At 46.6% G+C, this 18,559-nt stretch overlaps 1 protein-coding gene across 12 annotated transcripts in view; it reads left to right on the top strand.

Moving 5' to 3' along the window:
* PRKAG2 (protein kinase AMP-activated non-catalytic subunit gamma 2) overlaps window positions 1-18,559 on the top strand; it is a 320,167-nt gene that overhangs the window by 233,974 nt on the left and 67,634 nt on the right. For 10 of the 12 annotated variants that reach the window (XM_034965286.3, XM_034965280.3, XM_034965285.3 and 7 more), the window contains one exon: window positions 10,550-10,619. The exons of 1 other annotated variant lie outside the window; for it this stretch is intronic. In XM_034965286.3, coding sequence (XP_034821177.1) covers window positions 10,550-10,619 — 70 coding nt within the window. Of the gene's footprint in view, window positions 1-10,059; window positions 10,118-10,549; window positions 10,620-18,559 lie in introns of those variants that run through there. One more of the 12 variants, XM_034965291.3, reaches the window with a different exon arrangement.

Genomic DNA, 18,559 nt, shown 5'->3' with positions numbered 1-18,559 from the left:
AATCATAAATAAATGATAAGGAGGAACTAATATTTATAGCATCTGAAATTGTTATTTAGAAAGCTGTCAAAATGAACAAAACCTTCTCTCCAAATATATTGATTAAAAGCAATCAGCAGAATTAATACACTTGTTTTTGGGGAGTGGGGTGGTCTCAGTTTGTTGCCCGGGTTGGAGGGCAGTGGTGTGATCACAGCTTACTGCAGCCTTGAACTCGTGGACTCAAGCAGTCCTCCCACCTCAGCCTCCTGTGTAGCTAGCTGGGACTACAGGCATGAGCCACTATGCCCAGCTACCTTTTGTTTTGTTTGTTTTTTGTTTGTTTGTTTGAGACGGAGTCTCGCTCTGTCGCCCAGGCTGGAGTGCAGTGGCACGATCTTGGCTCACTGCAAGCTCTGCTTCCCATGTTCACACCATTCTCCTGCCTCAGCCTCCTGAGTAGCTGGGACTACAGGTGCCTGCCACCATGCCTGGCTAATTTTTTTTTTTTCTGTATTTTTAGCAGAGACGGTGTTTCACCGTGTTAGCCAGGATGGTCTCGATCTCCTGATCTCGTGATCCACCCGCCTCAGCCTCCCAAAGTGCTGGGATTATAGGTGTGAGCCACCACGCCTGGCCCCCTTTTTTTTTTTTTTTTTTTTTTAAAGATGGAGTCTCCCTATGTTGCCCAGGCTGATCTCAAACTCCTGGGCTCAAGTGATCCTCCCACCTCAACCTCCCAACGTGCTAGGATTACAGACCGAGCTACTGCATGTGGCCAAGAATTAATACTCACAGTATTGAATATATATTTGAGATTTTTTTCAAATTTCTACACTACTTTTAAAAATCAATTGTCTTCCCTTAACAGAAACTAAAATTGGCCAGGTGACGTCACTCATGCCTATAATCCCAGTGCTTTGGGAGGCTGAGGCAAGAGGATCACTTGAGCACTGGAGTTTCAGACCAGCCTGGGCAACATTAGCCAGGTATGGTGGCACATGCTGGCACTCCCAGGTACTTGGGAGGCTGAGATGGGAAAATCACTTGAGCCCAGGAGTTCAAGGTTACAGTGAGCTATGATTGTGCCACTGCACCAGCCTAGGTGACAGAGCAAGACCCAGTCTCTTAAAAAAGAAAGAAAGGGCCGGTTCTGGTGGCTCATGCCTGTCATCCCAGCACTTTGGGAGGCTGAGGTGGGTGGACCACTTGAGGTCAAGAGTTTCAGACCAGCCTGGCCAACATGGTGAAACCTTGTCTCTACTAAAATACAAAAAATTTGCTGGGTGTGGTGGTGCGCGCCTGTAGTCCCAGCTACTTGGGAGGCTGAGGCAGGGGAATCACTTGAACCAGGGAGGTGGAGATTGCAGTGAGCCGAGATCATGCCACTGCACTCCAGCCTGGCAACAGAGCGAGACTCCATCTCAAAAAAAAAAAAAAAAAAAAAAGGAAAAAAGAAAGAAGGGAACAAAAAAGCTGAAATTGTAGGGTGGTGGCAAGAGCTGGCAAAGCTCTCAGCCAGTATCCATGCCAGGATCTCATACTGCCAGCGAACTTTGGTCCTCAGATAGAATCTATTACAATAAAAACTACCCTGCCATCATTTCTTGGCACAGTCACTTTTTTTCCTTCAAAATGTTAATTCCAACACTAAAGGGAAAGTGACTATAATGATTTCCAAACAGCAATGAGGTCCAAGGGAAGCATGAGTAAATTGAGTGAAATAACTTCTAAACCCATTTATGCTACTAAAATCAACTGTTTCCCTACCAAGTTTTAATGGATGTCTGAATGAACAATTCATTTCACTCAAATATTTTTTGAATGCCTACTATGTGTCACACACAGGCAATACAAAGATGATGAGTCATTCTTTCCCTTCAGAGAGCAATGTGGGACTCAGAGGAAACAGAAAAGTAAATCCCAAGCCAGTGTGTTAAATGCCATATGGAAGCATGTGGGTTCAGAGAAGTAATTAACCAGGCAAGTTGTGAGAAAAGGTTGTGAATCGGGGAAGGAAGGAAGGAAGGCGGTGGGGGAAGGAGGAAAAGCAGACTGAAAGAAAAGAATCGGGAAAGGCTTTCAAAGAAAGATTGATCTGAATCTTTAAAAATAGTAAGAACTGGCCAAGGAAAGAAGGAAGAAACAAGGAGGCCAGAATGCTCAGAAACCCTTACAGCAGGGAGTGTATGGTCTATTCCAGGACAATGCCTTAAGGTTTAGGTGTGGGGTACACAGAGGGACATGGCAAGAGAAGGTGAATAAATGATCAGGCCCTTCCCCCCAGCTCAGGAGTTTGCCAAGAAAATCCTAAAGATTGCTGAGAGCCACTGAATGGTTCTAAGTGAGAGAATAATAAGTCTGTTTTGTTTTTGTTTTTGTTGAGACAGTCTCACTCTATCACTCAGGCAAGAGTGCAGTGGCACGATCTCAGTTTACTGCAACCTCTGCCTCCCAGGTTCAAACAATTCTTGTGTCTCAGCCTCCCAAGTAGCTGGAATTACAGGTGCATGCCCCATACCCGGCTAATTTTTGTTTTTTTCATAGAGACATGGTTTCACCATGTTGCCCAGGCTGGTCTTGAACTCCTGACCTCAGGTGATCCACCTGCCTCGTCCTCCCAAAGTGCTGGGATTACACATGTGAGCCACTGTGCCTGGCCAAGACTACATTTTTAAAATGTCACTCTTATCAGTCAGGGTTCTTCAGAGAGACAGAGCCAGTAGGTGATAGATAGATGATAGAAACGGATGGAGGTAGGTAGATAGATAATAGATGATTGATTGATTGATTGATTGATTGATTGACTGATAGATGGATGAGAGGGGATTTATTGGGGGAATTGCCTCGTGGGATTGTGGAGGCTGAGAAGTCCCACAACAGGCCATCTCCAAGCTGGAGTCCCTGGGATGCAGGTAATGGTAGCGTGGCTCAGTCCAAGTCTGAAAGCCTCAGAACTAGAGAAGCCAGTGGCGTAATTCTCAGTCCAAGGCCAAAGGCCTGAAAACCAGAGGGCTGCTGCTGTTAAGTCCCAGTGTCAAGGCAGGAGAGCCTGGAGTTCTGATGCCCAAGAGCAGGAAGAGGAAAGTGTCCCAGCTCCAGGAGAAAGAGCAAGGAAATCCTCTGTCACCTTTATTGTTCTCTCCAGGCCCCCAGCTAATTAGATGGTGCCCACCCACACTGGAGGCAGATCTTCCCCACTCAGTCCACTGAGCCACATGCCAGTCTCTGGAAACTCCTGCACGGACACACCCAGAAATAATGCTTTACCGGTTGTCTAGGTGTTCCTTAATCCAGTCAAGATGACTGGATTCAAATTTAACCATCAAATTTAACCATCATAGGCACTCTGGCTACACGGAAGGAAATAGACTGGAAAGCGGGCAAGACTGGAGGAGCTCAAGCTGCCCGGCTGGCCAACCCTGAGAAAATGGAAGCCTGAACCAGGGGAGGTGTAGCAGGGATGGAGACAAGTGGGTTGCCTCAAAAGAAACCAAGACGGCAAGACCAGAGGACTGGGGCACAGTTTTAGATGAAGTGCATCTGCGCTGGTGTAGAAAACTCCAGTGGAGATGGAGTAGGGGGCAGTGTGGAGCTCAGGAGAGGGCTGGGCTGGGACTCAGACCTGGACATGTCAGGCACAGTGGTGGGTTGGAGCTGCCTGGAGAATGCCCAGTGGGAACGGGAGCAGAGTGCAGGTGCAGCTCCTGTCCAGCATCCAGGGGGTTTCACGTCGTTCTTTACTCTTTGGAGGACGCCCTTGCAGAGCAGAGTGGAGCTCAAGGAAGACAGCAGGATGCACAGAAACTAAGAGTTCTGTATGCTAAATTATTCAGGAGCTCCTTACCCAGTATTTGAGGTTGATTTATTTCTTGCAGGAGCTATTTAAGACTTCTTTTAAGAGGCAGAGCAAACTCACATCCGACCTCTGTGCGTAAAGGAGTGCTTTTTTGGCAATTGTTTTATGATTAAGTTTTCAGGCTGAAGTTTTCCCTTCTGATAGTCATTCAAAATACAGTGTTTTGCTGCACCTGGGCACAATTATGTAAGACACAACTTAATAATTTAGCTTTTTTTTTTGAGACAGAGTCTCACTCTGTCGCCAAGCTGGAGTGCAGTGGCGCAATCTTGGCTCACTCCAAGTTCCGCCTCCTGGGTTCAAGCGATTCTCCTGCCTCAGCCTCCCGAGTAGCTGGGACTACAGGTGTGCGCAACCATGCCCAGCTAATTTTTGTATTTTTAGTAGAGACGGGGTTTTCACCATGTTGGCCAGGATGGTCTCGATCTCCTGACCTTGTGATCCGCCCGCCTCGGCCTCCCAAAGTGCTGGGATTACAGGCATGAGCCACCATGCCGGGACAATAATTTAGCATTTTTTACCAACCAAGAAGTCACACTTGTGATGGCTCCATGTTTCTCAGGCATTCTCTCCATAAAGTCCAACTTGGGTCCCTCTGTTCCCTCCCACCACACTAGAGTCCAGTAACCTCAGACTGGCTGATGTGATATAAATGGAAATGTTCCCTGTGGTGGAACTGCGCCAGGCTGTTAGCAGAACCCAGTTCCTCCCTGCCATGGTTGGCCCATTTTGTTCTCCCTGGGGAGATCGGTCTGGATTATCAGGAAGGTTTGGGTGGTGGATTTGGTCTGTTTTTGCTACATCAAACATCCCTGATGCTGATGGACTGAGAGAGGAGTTGGTGTCACAAGTGCACGCCCCTTCCCTTTGCTTGCATGACATTGCCCACGCCCTTCCCCTCCCTTCGCCTCTTCTCCCGGCTTTCCCTGCCTGCCTGAAACAGCTAAAATTAAGTCTGGCATAAGTCTGTTGAGACTTTAAGAAAACATTGCCATAAAAGGGCAACGACGACCACCAGCTTCAAGTTCTGTGTGCTGACACATTCGTCTGTCTTTTGACCCTGTGCACATTAATGTACATACCTAAACTGTAAAAGCCCTCAAATTCCTGAAATTGACTTAGTGTGTTATAAAAAAAAAAAAAACCTCATGACTTTTTCTGTTGTTCCATGAGTAGCCTCCTTTCTAAGGAAGAAAACATGAGATTTCTTACTAAGTAAAAAACCTGTAGAAATAAATTCAATCCCACTAGCATATTACATAAAAACATTTTTATTTTAGGCTACTCCTGTACACCCATTCATTATCAAGTGGAGTTGCATAAAACATTAATTGTTAGAATTTCTACTCTCTACCAACTTCTGTAGTGATGGTTTATAGGTCTTTTCAGTCTGTGAACCACTTTTGCAGTCCTCCTGACATACATACTGCCATTTGTTGCCCATTTCTGCCTCCCAAAAAACAACCCCTCACGATTACAGGTGAAATTGATGGTGCTTATCATAAACACCGGTAAGAATTTTTTAAAATTATTGCAAGAGACAAAAGCATAGACTTAGAACGAGAGATACTTCCTGTGTACCTTGGCTCACTCCAAGTTTTTTTAAAAAACTTTTTTTAAAAATTAAACTTTTTATTTTGAGATAATTGTATATTCACATGTAGTTGTAAGAAATAATGCAGAGAGATCCTGTGCGCCCTTTACCTAGTTCCCCGCAGTGGTAACATCTTGCAAAACTAAACAGTACAGGAGAAACTTGAATCCTCATACATTGCTGGTAAAAATGTAAAATGGTGCAGCCACCTTGAAAACAGTTCAGCAGGTCCTCAAAATATTAAATGTAGAGAGGCCAGGTGTGGTGGCTCATGCCTGTAATCCCAGCACTTTGGGAGGCTGAGGCGGGTGGATCACCTGAGGTCAGGAGTTCGAGACCAACCTGGCCACCATGGTGAAACCCCATCTCTACTAAAAATATGAAAATTAGCCGAGCATGGTTGTGCGCACCTGTAGTCCCAGCTACTCGGGAGGCTGAGGCAGGAGAATCACTTGAACCCAGGAGGCAGAAGTTGCAGTGAGCTGAAATCGCGCCACTGCACTCCAGCCTGGGTGACAGAGTGAGACTCCATTTCAAAACTAAATTTAAAAATATATATATTAAACATAGGGTTACCCTGTGGCCCAGCAATTCCACTCCTGCATATATGAAATGAAACACATGTCCACACAAACACTTGCACAGGAATGTCCATAGGAGCATTTTCACCACAGCCAAAAAGTGGAAACCACCTGAGTGCCCATCAGCTGACGAAAGGATAAACAAGGTGTGTGTGTCCACACAACAGAGTATCGTTCAGCAGTCAACAGAAATGAAGTGCTGATCCGTGTTACAATGTGAATGGGCCCTGACATTAAGCGGAAGCTAGTCACAAAAGACCACCTATTGTATGATCCCATTGATGAGAAATACCCAGCATCGGCAAATCCATAGAGACAGGAAATAGTTGCCTAGGGATGGGTGTGGGGGTTGAGCAGGTAATGGGACGTGACTGCTAATGGGTACAAGCTGTCTCTTTGGGATGATGAAAATGTAAACTTAGATAGTTGCACAATTCTGAATATTCCAAAAATCACTGGGCTGCACACTTTAAATGGGTGAGTTATTTTATGGTATGTGAATTACATTTCAGTAAAGATTTTTTGGCTGGGTGCGGTGGCTCATGCCTGTAATCCCAGCACTTTGGGAGTCTGAGGCGGGTGGATCATGAGGTCAGGAGATCGAGACCATCCTGGCTAACACGGTGAAACCCAGTCTCTACTAAAAAAAATACAAAAAATTAGCCTGTAGTCCTAGCTACTCCGGAGGCTAAGGCAGGAGAATGGCGTGAACCCGGGAGGCGGAGCTGGCAGTGAGCTGAGATGGCACCACTGCACTCCAGCCTGGGGGACAAAGCGAGACTCCGTCTCAAAAAAAAAAAAAAAAAAAAAATTTATTGTCATTTCCTCCACAGAATTAAATCAGCTTGGCCTGACTCATAGGGAAAAATACAGGGTGATATCACAAGCAGGATATTGACATTGATACAGTCAAGATGTAGAACAGTTCGGTCACCACAAGGATCTCTTACATTATCCTCTTGTAGCCATAGGCACCTCTGGCCCCCTACCCCAGCCCCTGATCCCCGGCATCCACTAATCTGTTCTCCATTTTGACCATTTTATTTCAAGACTATAATATAAATGGAATCATACAGTATGTGACCTTTTAGGACTGGCTTTTTCCCCCTCAGCATAATTCCCTGGAGATCTATCCAAGTTGTTGTATGTGTCAGTAGTTCCTTCCTTTTTCTTGCTGAGTAGTATTTTACGGTATAGATGGACCTACCACAGCCCGCTTCACCATTCATCCATTGAACGACATCTGTTATTTCGTTTGCACTGTTGCAAAAAAGCTGCTATGAATATTCATGTACAAGTTTTTGTGTAAATGTAAGTTTTCATTTCCCTGGGATAAATGCCCAAGAGTGCAACTGATGTGTTACGTGGTAGTTGCATGTTTAGTTTTATAAAAAACTGCCAAATTGTTTTTAAGAGTGGTGGTTCCTGACCAGGCACAGTGGCTCACGCCTGTAATCCCAGCACTTTGGGAGGCCAAGGCAGGCAGATCACCTGAGGTCGGGAGTTCAAGACCAGCCTGACCAATATGGTGAAACCTCATCTCTACTAAAAATACAAAAATTAGTTGACCTGTGGTAGCATGTGCCTGTAATCCTAGCTACTCAGGAGGCTGAGACAGGAAAATTGCCTGAACCTGGGAGGTAGAGGTTGCAGTGAGTTGAGATAGGTCCACTGCGCTCCAGCCTGGGCCACAGAGGGAGACCCTGTCTCAAAAAAAAAGAAAAAGAAAAAAAAAAACAGTGGTTCCATTTTGCATTCCCACCAGCAGTGTAGAAGTAATCCTGTCTGTCTCTCCACATCCTTACCAGCATTTGATGTTGTTACTATTGTGATTTTAGCCATTTTAACAGTTGTGTAGTAGTATCTCATTGTGGTTTTAATTTGCATTTATATAATGGCTAATGACTTTGAACATCTTTTCATGCACTAATTTGCCATCTGTATATCTTTCTTGGTGAAACAGTTCTGTGTCATTTGCCTATGTTCTAATTGGATTATTTTCTCCTTTTTCTGTTTAATATTGGTAGTGTTTATGTATTCCAGACATTTTAATTTCATTTTATTTTTGCTATTCCTTGGAGAGCAGGGCTAACCCTATAGGCAGTGTGCTAGTAATTTGTTGGCTATGTGATTTGCAAGTATTCTCTCCTACTGTGTAGCTTTTCTTTTCATCCTCTTAACAGGGTCTTTCGCAGAGCAAAAATTCTTAATTTTAATGAGGTCCATTTATGTTTTTCCTTTTATGGACTGTGTTTTTGGTGTCAAGTCTAACTTTTGCCTTGCCCCAGTTCCCAAATATTTTCTCCAAAAAGTTTCATAGTTCTAAGTTCACGATCCAATGTGAGCTAATTTTTGTGTAAAACGCAAGGCTTAGGTTGGGGTTTGTTTTTGTCTTTTTACCTTTTGATATCCAATTACTCCAGTTCTATTGCTTTTACACCTCCATCAAAAATTGGTTTGCCATGTTTGCATGGGTCTATTTCTGGGTTTTCTATTTATTTCTATTGATTATTATATCTATTCTTCTGCCAATACCATTGTCTTGATTGCTGTATCTATATAGTTTGCTTTAATATTAAACGACTTCAAGATTAAAGAATTCTACTGTAGTCCCAGCTACTTGGGAGGCTGAGGCAGGAGAATGGCGTGAACCCAGGAAGCAGAGCTTGCAGTGAGCCGAGGTTGCGCCACTGCACTCCAGCCTGGGTGACAGAGCGAGACTCCGTCTCAAAAAAATAATAAATAAATAAATAGAATTCTAGAGCTTGCACCTTTCCATATAAATTTTAGAATAAGCTTATTTATGTCTTTAAAAAAACCCTAATTTGGTAGCAATTGCATTAAACCAAAAGATTAATCTGGGGGAGAACTGTCATTTTTACTGTGTTGGGGCTTCCAGCTCAGGACTGTCTCTCCATTTATTAGCTCGTCTTTCATCTACAGTTTGTGATTTTCAGCATACAGCTACTAAACATGGTTTCTTGAGTTTATGCCTAAGTATTAATTTTCTTTGAAGTGATTGTATTAAGTGATATTGTTTTATATATTTTTCCACGTGTTCATTGTTAGTTTATAGAAATGTGATTGATTTTTGTGTGTTGATCTTGTATGCTATGACCTTACCAAACTCACTAATTCCAGGTGAGTTTTTTTCTTTCTTTTGTAGATTCTTTGATATTTTGTATGTAGATAACATGTTATCTACACAGGTGTTTTTCTTCCTTTCCAATCTGTATGCGTTTTCTTTCCTTTTCTTGCCTTATTGCAGGGCCTAGTACTTCTAGAACCATGTTGAATAGGATTAGTGAGAGCAGACACCCTGGCCTGGTTTCTGAACTTCATAGGGAAAACAGTCTTTCACTATGAAGTATGATATCTGCTGTAGCTTTTTACCATGAAACATCTTAGTTTTGTTTTCTTTTTCTCTCCCCACCCCTTTTCTTTTTTTAAGGGGTTTAAGACTTAGGGATTGGCCCAAGTAAGATGACAAAGCAAAACGAGAGGCATTTTCAGGACTTCCTCTTTCAGGCCCGGCTTGCAAGAACGCTAGGGCCAAGCTCCTTTCAGCCCTAATCGGTACTGGAGCTAATCGCATTCGCAGCGCCCGTGCACTCTGCAGGGATGGGCCGTGGGGCCAGGGACCTCGGTCCCCTCTCGGCCTGTCCTGCCCTTCCAGGAGGCTAGCGGCTGCTGGCCGCGCAGCCTGCCAACCTGAGTTGGCCATAGTAGAGTCTCAGATACCCAGCTCCTGAGCGGCCAGGGCCAGATTCAGGGTGTGTACGTTTTTGGCAGCGGCTCCCCAACCGAGAAGACACTCGGCTGCGAAGAGAGGACGCGAATTAAGAGTTCCATGCTGGAAAAAAAAATGGATAGCGACAAAGTGCATCTACAATACGTGTAGCCCACGGAACGATTTTTGTTAAGGGGGCCGAGGATGGGCAGTTACAGCTAAAATTTGGAAAGGGAAGAGGAAAGCGAGAAAGGATCCCCTAGCTGGCGCCCCGGGGCGTTCTGCAGCCTCCAGCCCCTCTCCCCGTCCCCGCGCCGCGGAGCCCACACCTGCGCAGGTGGAGCCTGCCGAGCGCGGCCGCCGGTGCTGGGAAGGTGAGCGGCGCCGGGGGGCGGAGTGGGGGCGGGCCGCGGGCCTCTCCCAATGGCCGCACGGCGGGGAGGACGCGGGCCGCGGCCGGAGGGGGGCGCCCCGGGCCCAGGCGCTGCCGCCCTCGAGCTCCCGGGTCCCTTCCCACGCTTCCTCCCGGGCGGGCCGTACCAAGGCGCGGGGGGGAGCGGCGCGTCCCACTCGCGGAGGGGCACGCGGGCCGCGGCCGCGCCACCTGCGGCGGCGGCGGCGGCCTCGGGCGGGTGGGGGCAGCGCTCCCGCTCCGCCCCCGGCCCCCGCTGCCCGCGTCCCCTGCCAGGCCCCTCCTCCCGGCGGCGCGGCAGAGCCAGGCCCCAGCGCTCGGCCGGCCGCGAGCCCGCCGGCCGGGGACGAGCGTCGCAGCTCATGCTGATCGCTGTCCTCCTCCTCCCCCTCAGGCGGCGCTGGCGGCGGCCCTGGGACCCGCGGAAGCCGGCATGCTGGAGAAGCTGGAGTTCGAGGACGAAGGTGAGTGCGCCCCGCCCGCTGCCGGCCCGGCGCTCCCACGGCCCGGCCGCCCGAGGACCGGGACCCGCGGGGACCCCGCGCCCCGTCTCCGGCGCTGCCCCACGGCGAGCTGCGTCCTGCGGAAGCCCAGGGGCCGGGGCGGGAACCGGGGCGGGGATGCGGGCGCCGGCGAGCTCGGGCTGCGGGGTACCGGGCGTCCGCGGAGGGGACGCGAGCCAGGCTCCCAGATCGCAGCCCTGAGCCCGGCAACCACACGGATGGGCGGCCCTTTTGTCCTTACTCGCCGAACTCGAATTACAGCAAGGTGTCAGGGAGCGCTAATTGTTTGTGCTTGTCACCATGCACTCGGAGGCAACCCCGAATCATACCCACAGTCCAGACCCTTAATCATAGACTGGTGCCCTTATCTGCGCCTGTGAAGATATCACCGGTAGGGTGTGTCTTCTTTTTTAATGGGGAAAGTTAAATAGGAAAACCTGAAGAGGTTATTGAATCGGTGTTGAGTTCAGGCGACCCTCTCACTCCGTCATTTCTGTCGCCTCTCCTCTCACTTGGTTGTTTTTTTTCCCTCTCCTGTCTTCTTCTTGTATCTTACAGGTAAATAACTTGGATCTTATTTGGAGGCTGTTAACATTTGAAAGGCATGAGCTCGTTCTTTGGCAAAATTAATATTTAAAATGGAATGTGACGAGCTTTCACCAGGATCTTATTTTGAAGCTGTTAACATTTGAACGGGATGAGCTTGCTCTTACGCAAAATTAATATGTAAAATGAAATGTGATGAGCTCAGAGTCGGGAAAGAACTTTATATAAGATGCTTGACAATTCGAGGACTTGAAAAGGCCTTCACACTGTCTTGTGTGCTTCCATTATTTATTTAGCAACTTCTCTTTTTTCCAGGAGTATTGATAGAATAAAGCTCTCGAAACAAAGAATGTGCCATGTGGATGCTGTCCCTTGTGCCAACTTTACTTTAATACCTCTGTTCATTCACAGTCAGGCAATTACTTAAATAAGCCTGCACAGCCAGCATGGACGTGTTAACCCAATAGAATTAGCCGGGTGCCTGTTATCTTTGAGATTCACTGCAGCATTTCACAAACATGTTAGCTGGAAGAGAACGCGTTCATAGTCATTGTCATTAAAAGTGTTTGTCTGTATTTATTGGTAACAAATGGTGCTGCATTTCAGAATTTTACCGGACTTAATTTGCATTTCATCCTACAGAAAAATAATCCAGGGTCTTCATTCGAACCCATCTCACTATTCCTCAGTTTTATTATATTGCAGGCCAAATCTTGGCCGCTGTCCACAGGGTGGAATGGTGTGCCCGTTCCATAAGATTTTGAATGTCTAAATCACCAGGGTTTTGTCTCATATTAGTAAGAATGAGAGTCTTTTACAGTTACAATTTTTGCAAATTAGCAGGGAGGCAAGAAGAACTAGAGAGCAGCTTCTGTTCGAGAGGAATCGCTACTACTTATTTAGCTGTGTGACCTTGGACAAGTTACTTAACCTCTCTGTGCCTTGGTTTTCTCATTTCTAAAATAGAGCTAATATCAGGTGTTTTGAGGATTAAATGAGACAATCTGTATCATGGCATTTAAAAACAGTGTAAACCCATAGTGAGTACTTCATAAATGTTAGTTACTATTATCGCTTAAGTGCCATTAAGCATTGTACTGAATTCATGAGCTTTTTAAGATTTTTATTAATGAAACCCAACACAGAGATTCTTCTCAACACAGATTTGGTGTCCTGTCCCTTTTCTTCTTCTTACTTGAGATTTATTAATTTAATTATGCATTTCTCTAAGCAGATATACACTTTTTTTTTTCTTTTCATTGTGTCTGCCAATGTAATGAATGTAAGGTATTAAACCTAAATGTTTAAGAAAGGAATTTCCCCTCTTCACCCATCTATTTTTATCTATATTGCTGTCATTCCTTTAAAGCACACCGAATCCCACGAATAACCCTGTCAAACTTTTCTAGATTCTTAAGGAGGCAGAATGTTAAACAGTGACTTTGAGGCTGAGCTGAGCTGGAAGAAAGAACAGTGTTGGCGTGGTAGTCCAAATGCAGCTTTGTTTCTTTTGAACTTTAAATTGCTTATTCATCCAAAATACAGGAAAATTGAATATCAAGCAGAATCTCACACTTATTTAGCAGGGACAAAAGTCCCAACAGTAAGACATTACACCTCTAAATATCCTACATAATAGGGAGCCCTTGACGAGATCCTCATTTCATCTTTCAGCATCCATCATACCCTGTTAATGTCTTCATGTATGCATTGATATCTGGAGGCATTGCTTCAACCGAGATATATTCGCTGTACGTGGAAACACATGATTACTCATATTTTCATTACCAAGATTTTTCTATTTCCTAATAAGTTATAACTGATACTATATTTGTTAGAAACATCTTGGAAGCACTGGTGAGGTTAGGAAGAAAGATTGAGTTCTACCCTGCCTAGTTGGGTCGTCTTTGGCCTGGGTTATGACAGGAGCTGCCGTCCCTTTTCTGCTGTCAACCCTTCTTACCACGACAAGAGGGACGTGGTAAGGGTGGGTTTGATGGCCTCACTCCTCTATGGGAAAGTCTTGACCACGTTCCTCTGTCTGTATATCCGACAAGTGCAGACTTCTCTTACTCCGCAGGCTCAGTGCCCCTCCCTCTCTGTGCGTAAGAATAGCCACAGATCTTTTTGAAAGGCAGATTCCAGTTCTCTAGGTCTGTGGTGGGACTTGCCTAGCACAGGGGCTGCTCCTGCTGCCGGTTCACAGACCCCTCTTGGAATAACAGGACATGGGCCGGCCAACTTTTTCTGTAAAGGGTCAGATAGTAAATATTTTAGCCTTTGCGGGTGTTAGGGTCTCAGTTTCTGTCACAACCACTCAGTTTGCCCTTGTAGCAAGGAAGCAGAAAGCACCTAACACAATCCAAGGGGCGGGGCTCGGCTCCAGTAAAACTTCTTTACCAAAACCCAGATTTGGCCCTCAGGCATAGTGTGCCAGCCCCCTGCTCTGTGTCTCCCTCACTGTGCCTGTGCCTTAGGGGGTGGCACGTGATTAGGGCTGCATGCTTCCCATGCCACACCGATCTTAGTAAGACTTCAAGGCTCAGCTCAAGTCTCATCTGGTCTCCGAGGCCTTCTCTGAATACCCTCTGTACTTCTCTGGCATTCACCTTTCTCTCCCCCGTGCCTACTACCACAGCTGGCACATAGCAAGTTCTCAGCAGTGCTTTGGATCTCAATGATTTCATTAAGTGTTTGTAGTTACTTTGTGGGCATATTGGGGGAGGAAATGATTTTGTGTATGAGAAGCCTTGCCCATAGCAATCTGGTTTTTCTTTTTTTTTTTTCCCTCCCTCCCTCCCTCAGGGTCTCACTCTTACCTGGGGTGAAGTACAGTGATGCGATCTCAGCTCACTGCAGCCTCAACCTCCTGGGCTCAAGTGGTGCTTCCGCCTCCCAAGTAGCTGGGACTACAGGCGCATGCCACCATGCCTGGCTAATTTTTGTACTTTAGTAGAGATGGGGTTTCACTATGATGGCCAAGCTGGTCTCAAACTACTGGGCTCAAGTGATCTGCCGGCTGCAGTCTCCGTAACTACTGGGACCTACAGGCATGAGCCACGGTGCCCAGCCAGCAATCCCTTTCTGTGTTTGCTTTTTACATTTGTAATTGTTACACCGACCACGTCTTTGCTGTGTTTGTGTTTATCTATATTAACTGCCTTGAACTAACTTACTGGCCAGGACCAAGCACAAAGTACTTTGTAAGCACCTAAACACAACTCATGAATGCTTTTTGAAGTAGGTAATTATTCAGCAGTTTTATCCATGATTAATAAACCTGCTCTACTCTGGTACCACTTCATGAAGTCTGCAGCCTCTTTAGAGCTGTCTGCATTCTCTCCCAGCTGCCGGAGGAGCTGGGCTGTTTCAAGTTTTTGATAACTTGCTGTGGCGATTTTACCCGCTTCTTAGGAGAGAGTATCTTCCAGACTGACTGTCTCTCCTCTTCCTCCTCATTTGCCGCTTATTTCATCCCAGTTCAGCCATTCTGTCCTATTCTTCTTCACTTGCAAAGATTTTCCAAAGTAGAATCCAGGCCGGGCGTGGCGGCTCACCATTGTAATCCCAGCACTTTGGGAGGCAGAGGCAGGAAGATTGCTTAAGGCCAGGAGTTCAAGACCAGCCTGGGAAACATGGTGAGACCCCGTCTTTATAAAAAATTTTAAAAATTAGCTAGGCATGGTGGTGCACGCCTGTGGTTCCGGCTACTTGGGAGGCTGAGGTGGGAGGATCACCCGAGCGCATATGGTTGCACCACTGTACTTCAGCCTGGAGTAATTTCATGTCTCCAAAAAACAAAAACAAAATGACAACAACGAAATAGAATCTTCTTTCCAGAACGTGCCTCAATCTTGCTTTATTTTTCTCTCTTTTTATTTTTGTCTCGCTCTGTTGCCCAGGCTGGAGTGCAGTGGTACAATCTCAGTTCACTGCAACCTCTGCCTCCCAGGCTCAAGTAATTCTCATGCCTCAGCCTCCTGAGTAGCTAGGATTACAGGCATGCACCACCATGCCTGGCTAATTTTTGTATTTTTAGTAGAGATGGGGTTTCACCATGGTGCCCAGGCTGGTCTCGAACTCCTGGCCTCAAGCGATCTGCCTGCCTCGGCCTCCCAAAGTGCTGGGATTATAGGTGTGAGCCACTGCACCCAGCCAATCTTGCTTGTTTCTAGCAAAACTGGTCAGCCTCACCTACAGTGATCAAAATAGGTAAAAGTAGGGGCCACTTTTCGTAGGAGGGAAAGAAAGCATTGTTTTTCAGTGAGGCATCTCGGGATTCAGGCCCAGATCTGTGATGAAGGGCCTGTATTTCCTTGGACAACCCGTGAGGCCTCTCCGGGCTTTGTTTTGTTGTTATTGCTGTCGTTAAGAGTTTTCTCTATAAAACCAGGGGGCCGGCACTTGGTGATCTTTTGCTTTTTCTCTCTAGCTTGAAAATCAGACCCCAAAGCAACCAATAATCACTCTTTACAAATAAACAAAACAAAAATGTGTGTTCACTCAAAACTCATTCATTCTCAACTGGAGTGAGTAACACCCTGAGTAAGTGAAGATCGGTTCTTGTTGGGAGACAAAAAAATTGCAGCTGTTACAGTGGGTTTTGGCCACCCAAAGGGCCACGGTACATGAATAAATACACAGTATATCTGTGCTATTAAAATGTCATGGGGGTAGGACAGTTAGGGGAGAATGTATAAAAAAGACTCAGGGAGGGGAGTATAATGAAAACAAGGCTTAGAAGCTGCTGGAACTTGCTTAAGGGAGAATTGCCTCCCTGTGTATTTGTGGTCATCTATTGAATTATTCCCTTGTCCCTTGACTCTCACAGCCAAGCGTCAACTTGCAGGTTTCTTGACTCTACTGCGGGGCACTGACCTCTGCTGGTGGAGATATCAAAGTGGCAGGTGTGTGGGCACAGTCTGGTACTTGTCGATCATTACTTAGGGCACGAGAAGGCTCGGGTGATTATCTGCTTTCCAAACTCTACCCTTCCCTGCTGAGTTCACACAATCCTCGTAGATAAGAGACTTATTGTTTCTGGATTATGAGTAGTTACAATTGTATGAAATCCCTGTAATTAAAGTTGTTCCTCTGGAGCTGGCGCCATATGTAACATATTGCCCCATTCTGTAGGGTCTAGGTACACATTTCAGTATCTCTGAAGTCAGGACGTGACTTCACATTTGGTGGTGTCTCCGACTTGGTGAGGTAGGGTTGTTGTCTTGGAGTAGATAGAGGTTTTGTCACCGGAAGATCCCTGACTAGTTTAAGCAGAGGACAATGCTGGGAGGATTCGGGGGTATTGGTAAGTGGGACTCGTCACCAGTCTTCGCAAGTAACTGGAACCAGCTGGAAAGTCATCAGGGCCCAGGGCACTGAGCACCTCTGGCCATTGCTCTAGGGCCATATGACCTCCCATCTCAGAACTTTCTCTGCTTCCTGGTGGATGTGTTGAAGAATGGCCTCTTGGCCCTACAGCTGTTCAGCTCCAACCCCACAGCCAGCTGTGCTGAGTCCTTACCCATGCTTCGGACCCCTGTGATATAACTCACATCCCATACGATTCCCCTCCCTCCTGGAGCACTGGATATGGGCTTCTCGCTGCCCTGTCTGAGGCCTACATCTCATCCTGTGCCTTCAGCCTGGAGGTCGTGCTCTCCTCCACGGCTCAGATTCCCCTGACACTGATCTCTCTGTGCCCATCTCCTTCCTTCCCCTTCCTTCTTCGGTTTGTTTTCTTTCTTTTTAACCAGCCTGATTCCATAAATGCCCGCATCCTCCCAGCTGTTTTAACAGGAAAGCTGTTTGACTCCAGGTCCAAGAGAACAGCTCCTTGCTGCTGCTTCCGGCTTGTTCACCTCTCTCCCTCACTCCCGGCCAGTGTCATCTTCCTATGGACCGTTCCAGCAGCCAAGCTCTCCCAGCACCTGCTCTGCCCCCTCCAATTAATTTGCCATGCTGCTGTTGGAGATATTTCCTTCAAACATATTTCTAATCCCATCGCTTTCATTTCTAAAGCCTCTGGTACTTTTCCTTTGCCTGTAGGAGTCCGCACTTCCCGGCACGCCCTCCTTGCCCCCTTCTCCTCCCTCCCCAGCCTCACCTGGTGCCTCTTTCCTCCCTGCATTTCCCTCCAGCTACTCTGGCCTTCATCAGCTTCCTCAAACTGCCTTGCTCCTCCAGGCCTGCCAGACTTTACACAGACAGCTCCTGCACCTTGAATCATTCCTTCCTCTCCTTTGGCCACCTGCTGGTTTTCTCCAAGTCTCAGGTTAGATGTCGCTTCCTCAGGGAAGCCTTCCCAGAAGCCCCGATGAGGACTTCCCATGCTATCTCATGATCCCTCACAATTGATAGGTGCTGTTAGGGGGATGCACTTCTTTGTGTTTCCCAGTAGCCCCTCCCATTTATTTGCCATTACATTGTAAGCTCTGTGAGGATGGAGACTGAAATCTTAATATTTGCCAGGTCTTGAGGCCACTGGGATGAGTGAAACTTGGTTTTCAGTAAACATTTGTCACACAAATGAACGTATGTATTTTGGAGCTTATGCTTTTACTGTGGCACCTAGGCTTGCCATACTTCAGGTGGTCAATGTTATTTCTTACAAAGACATAAGGCATTTCTATTTGAGGCATTGGAGAAATGAGAGGAATTGCATTTGCCATGTTGATGGTGCGCTAATCAAAGAGCAGTGAGGGCGGAGCAACGGAGGAAGTGAAATGACTGAGTGAACCCTGGAGGTGTGAAAGGCTTCTCCACCCGACGGTGACATCAGGGCTTGTGACGTTTGCAGTTGAATAACTGAAGGTAGTAGCAAGTGGGTAAAGTGGGATGGCTCGCCTGCGGAATCTGACATCCGAGGAAATCGCCTTGACACCTTCCTTTCATGGCCGTGATTACACTTGTGCTAAGGTTAGGGGGAACAGAGCCAGGTTCATCTCTGATATGAAAAGGGAAGAGCGATTTTGGGGGAAGGGAACTAGTCTGGGAACCTTTTGGCTAAATTTTAGTCACTTTTTAATCTGTTTAATTTGCTGCCGCGGCCGGGTGCTGTGGCTCACCCCGTAATCCCAGCACTTTGGGAGGCCAAGGCGGATGGATCTTTTGAGTCCAGGAGTTCGAGATCGGCCTGGGCAACATGGCGAAACCCTGTCTCTATAAAAATAAATAAATAATACAGAAAATTAGCCAGGCATGGGAGGTGGGAAGATCACCTGAGTCCAGGAGGTTGAGGCTGCGCTGAACCATGATGGCATCACTGCATTCTAGCTGGGGCAACAGAGCAAGACCTTATCTGAAAAAAAAAAATATATATATATATATATATGTATATGTACACACACACACAC

The sequence above is a fragment of the Pan paniscus genome, chromosome 6, assembly GCF_029289425.2.
Source record: "Pan paniscus chromosome 6, NHGRI_mPanPan1-v2.0_pri, whole genome shotgun sequence".
Lineage (NCBI taxonomy): Eukaryota > Metazoa > Chordata > Mammalia > Primates > Hominidae > Pan > Pan paniscus.
The sequence above is the reverse complement of the archived record's forward strand: the minus strand, read 5'-3'. Positions and strand labels throughout refer to the sequence as shown.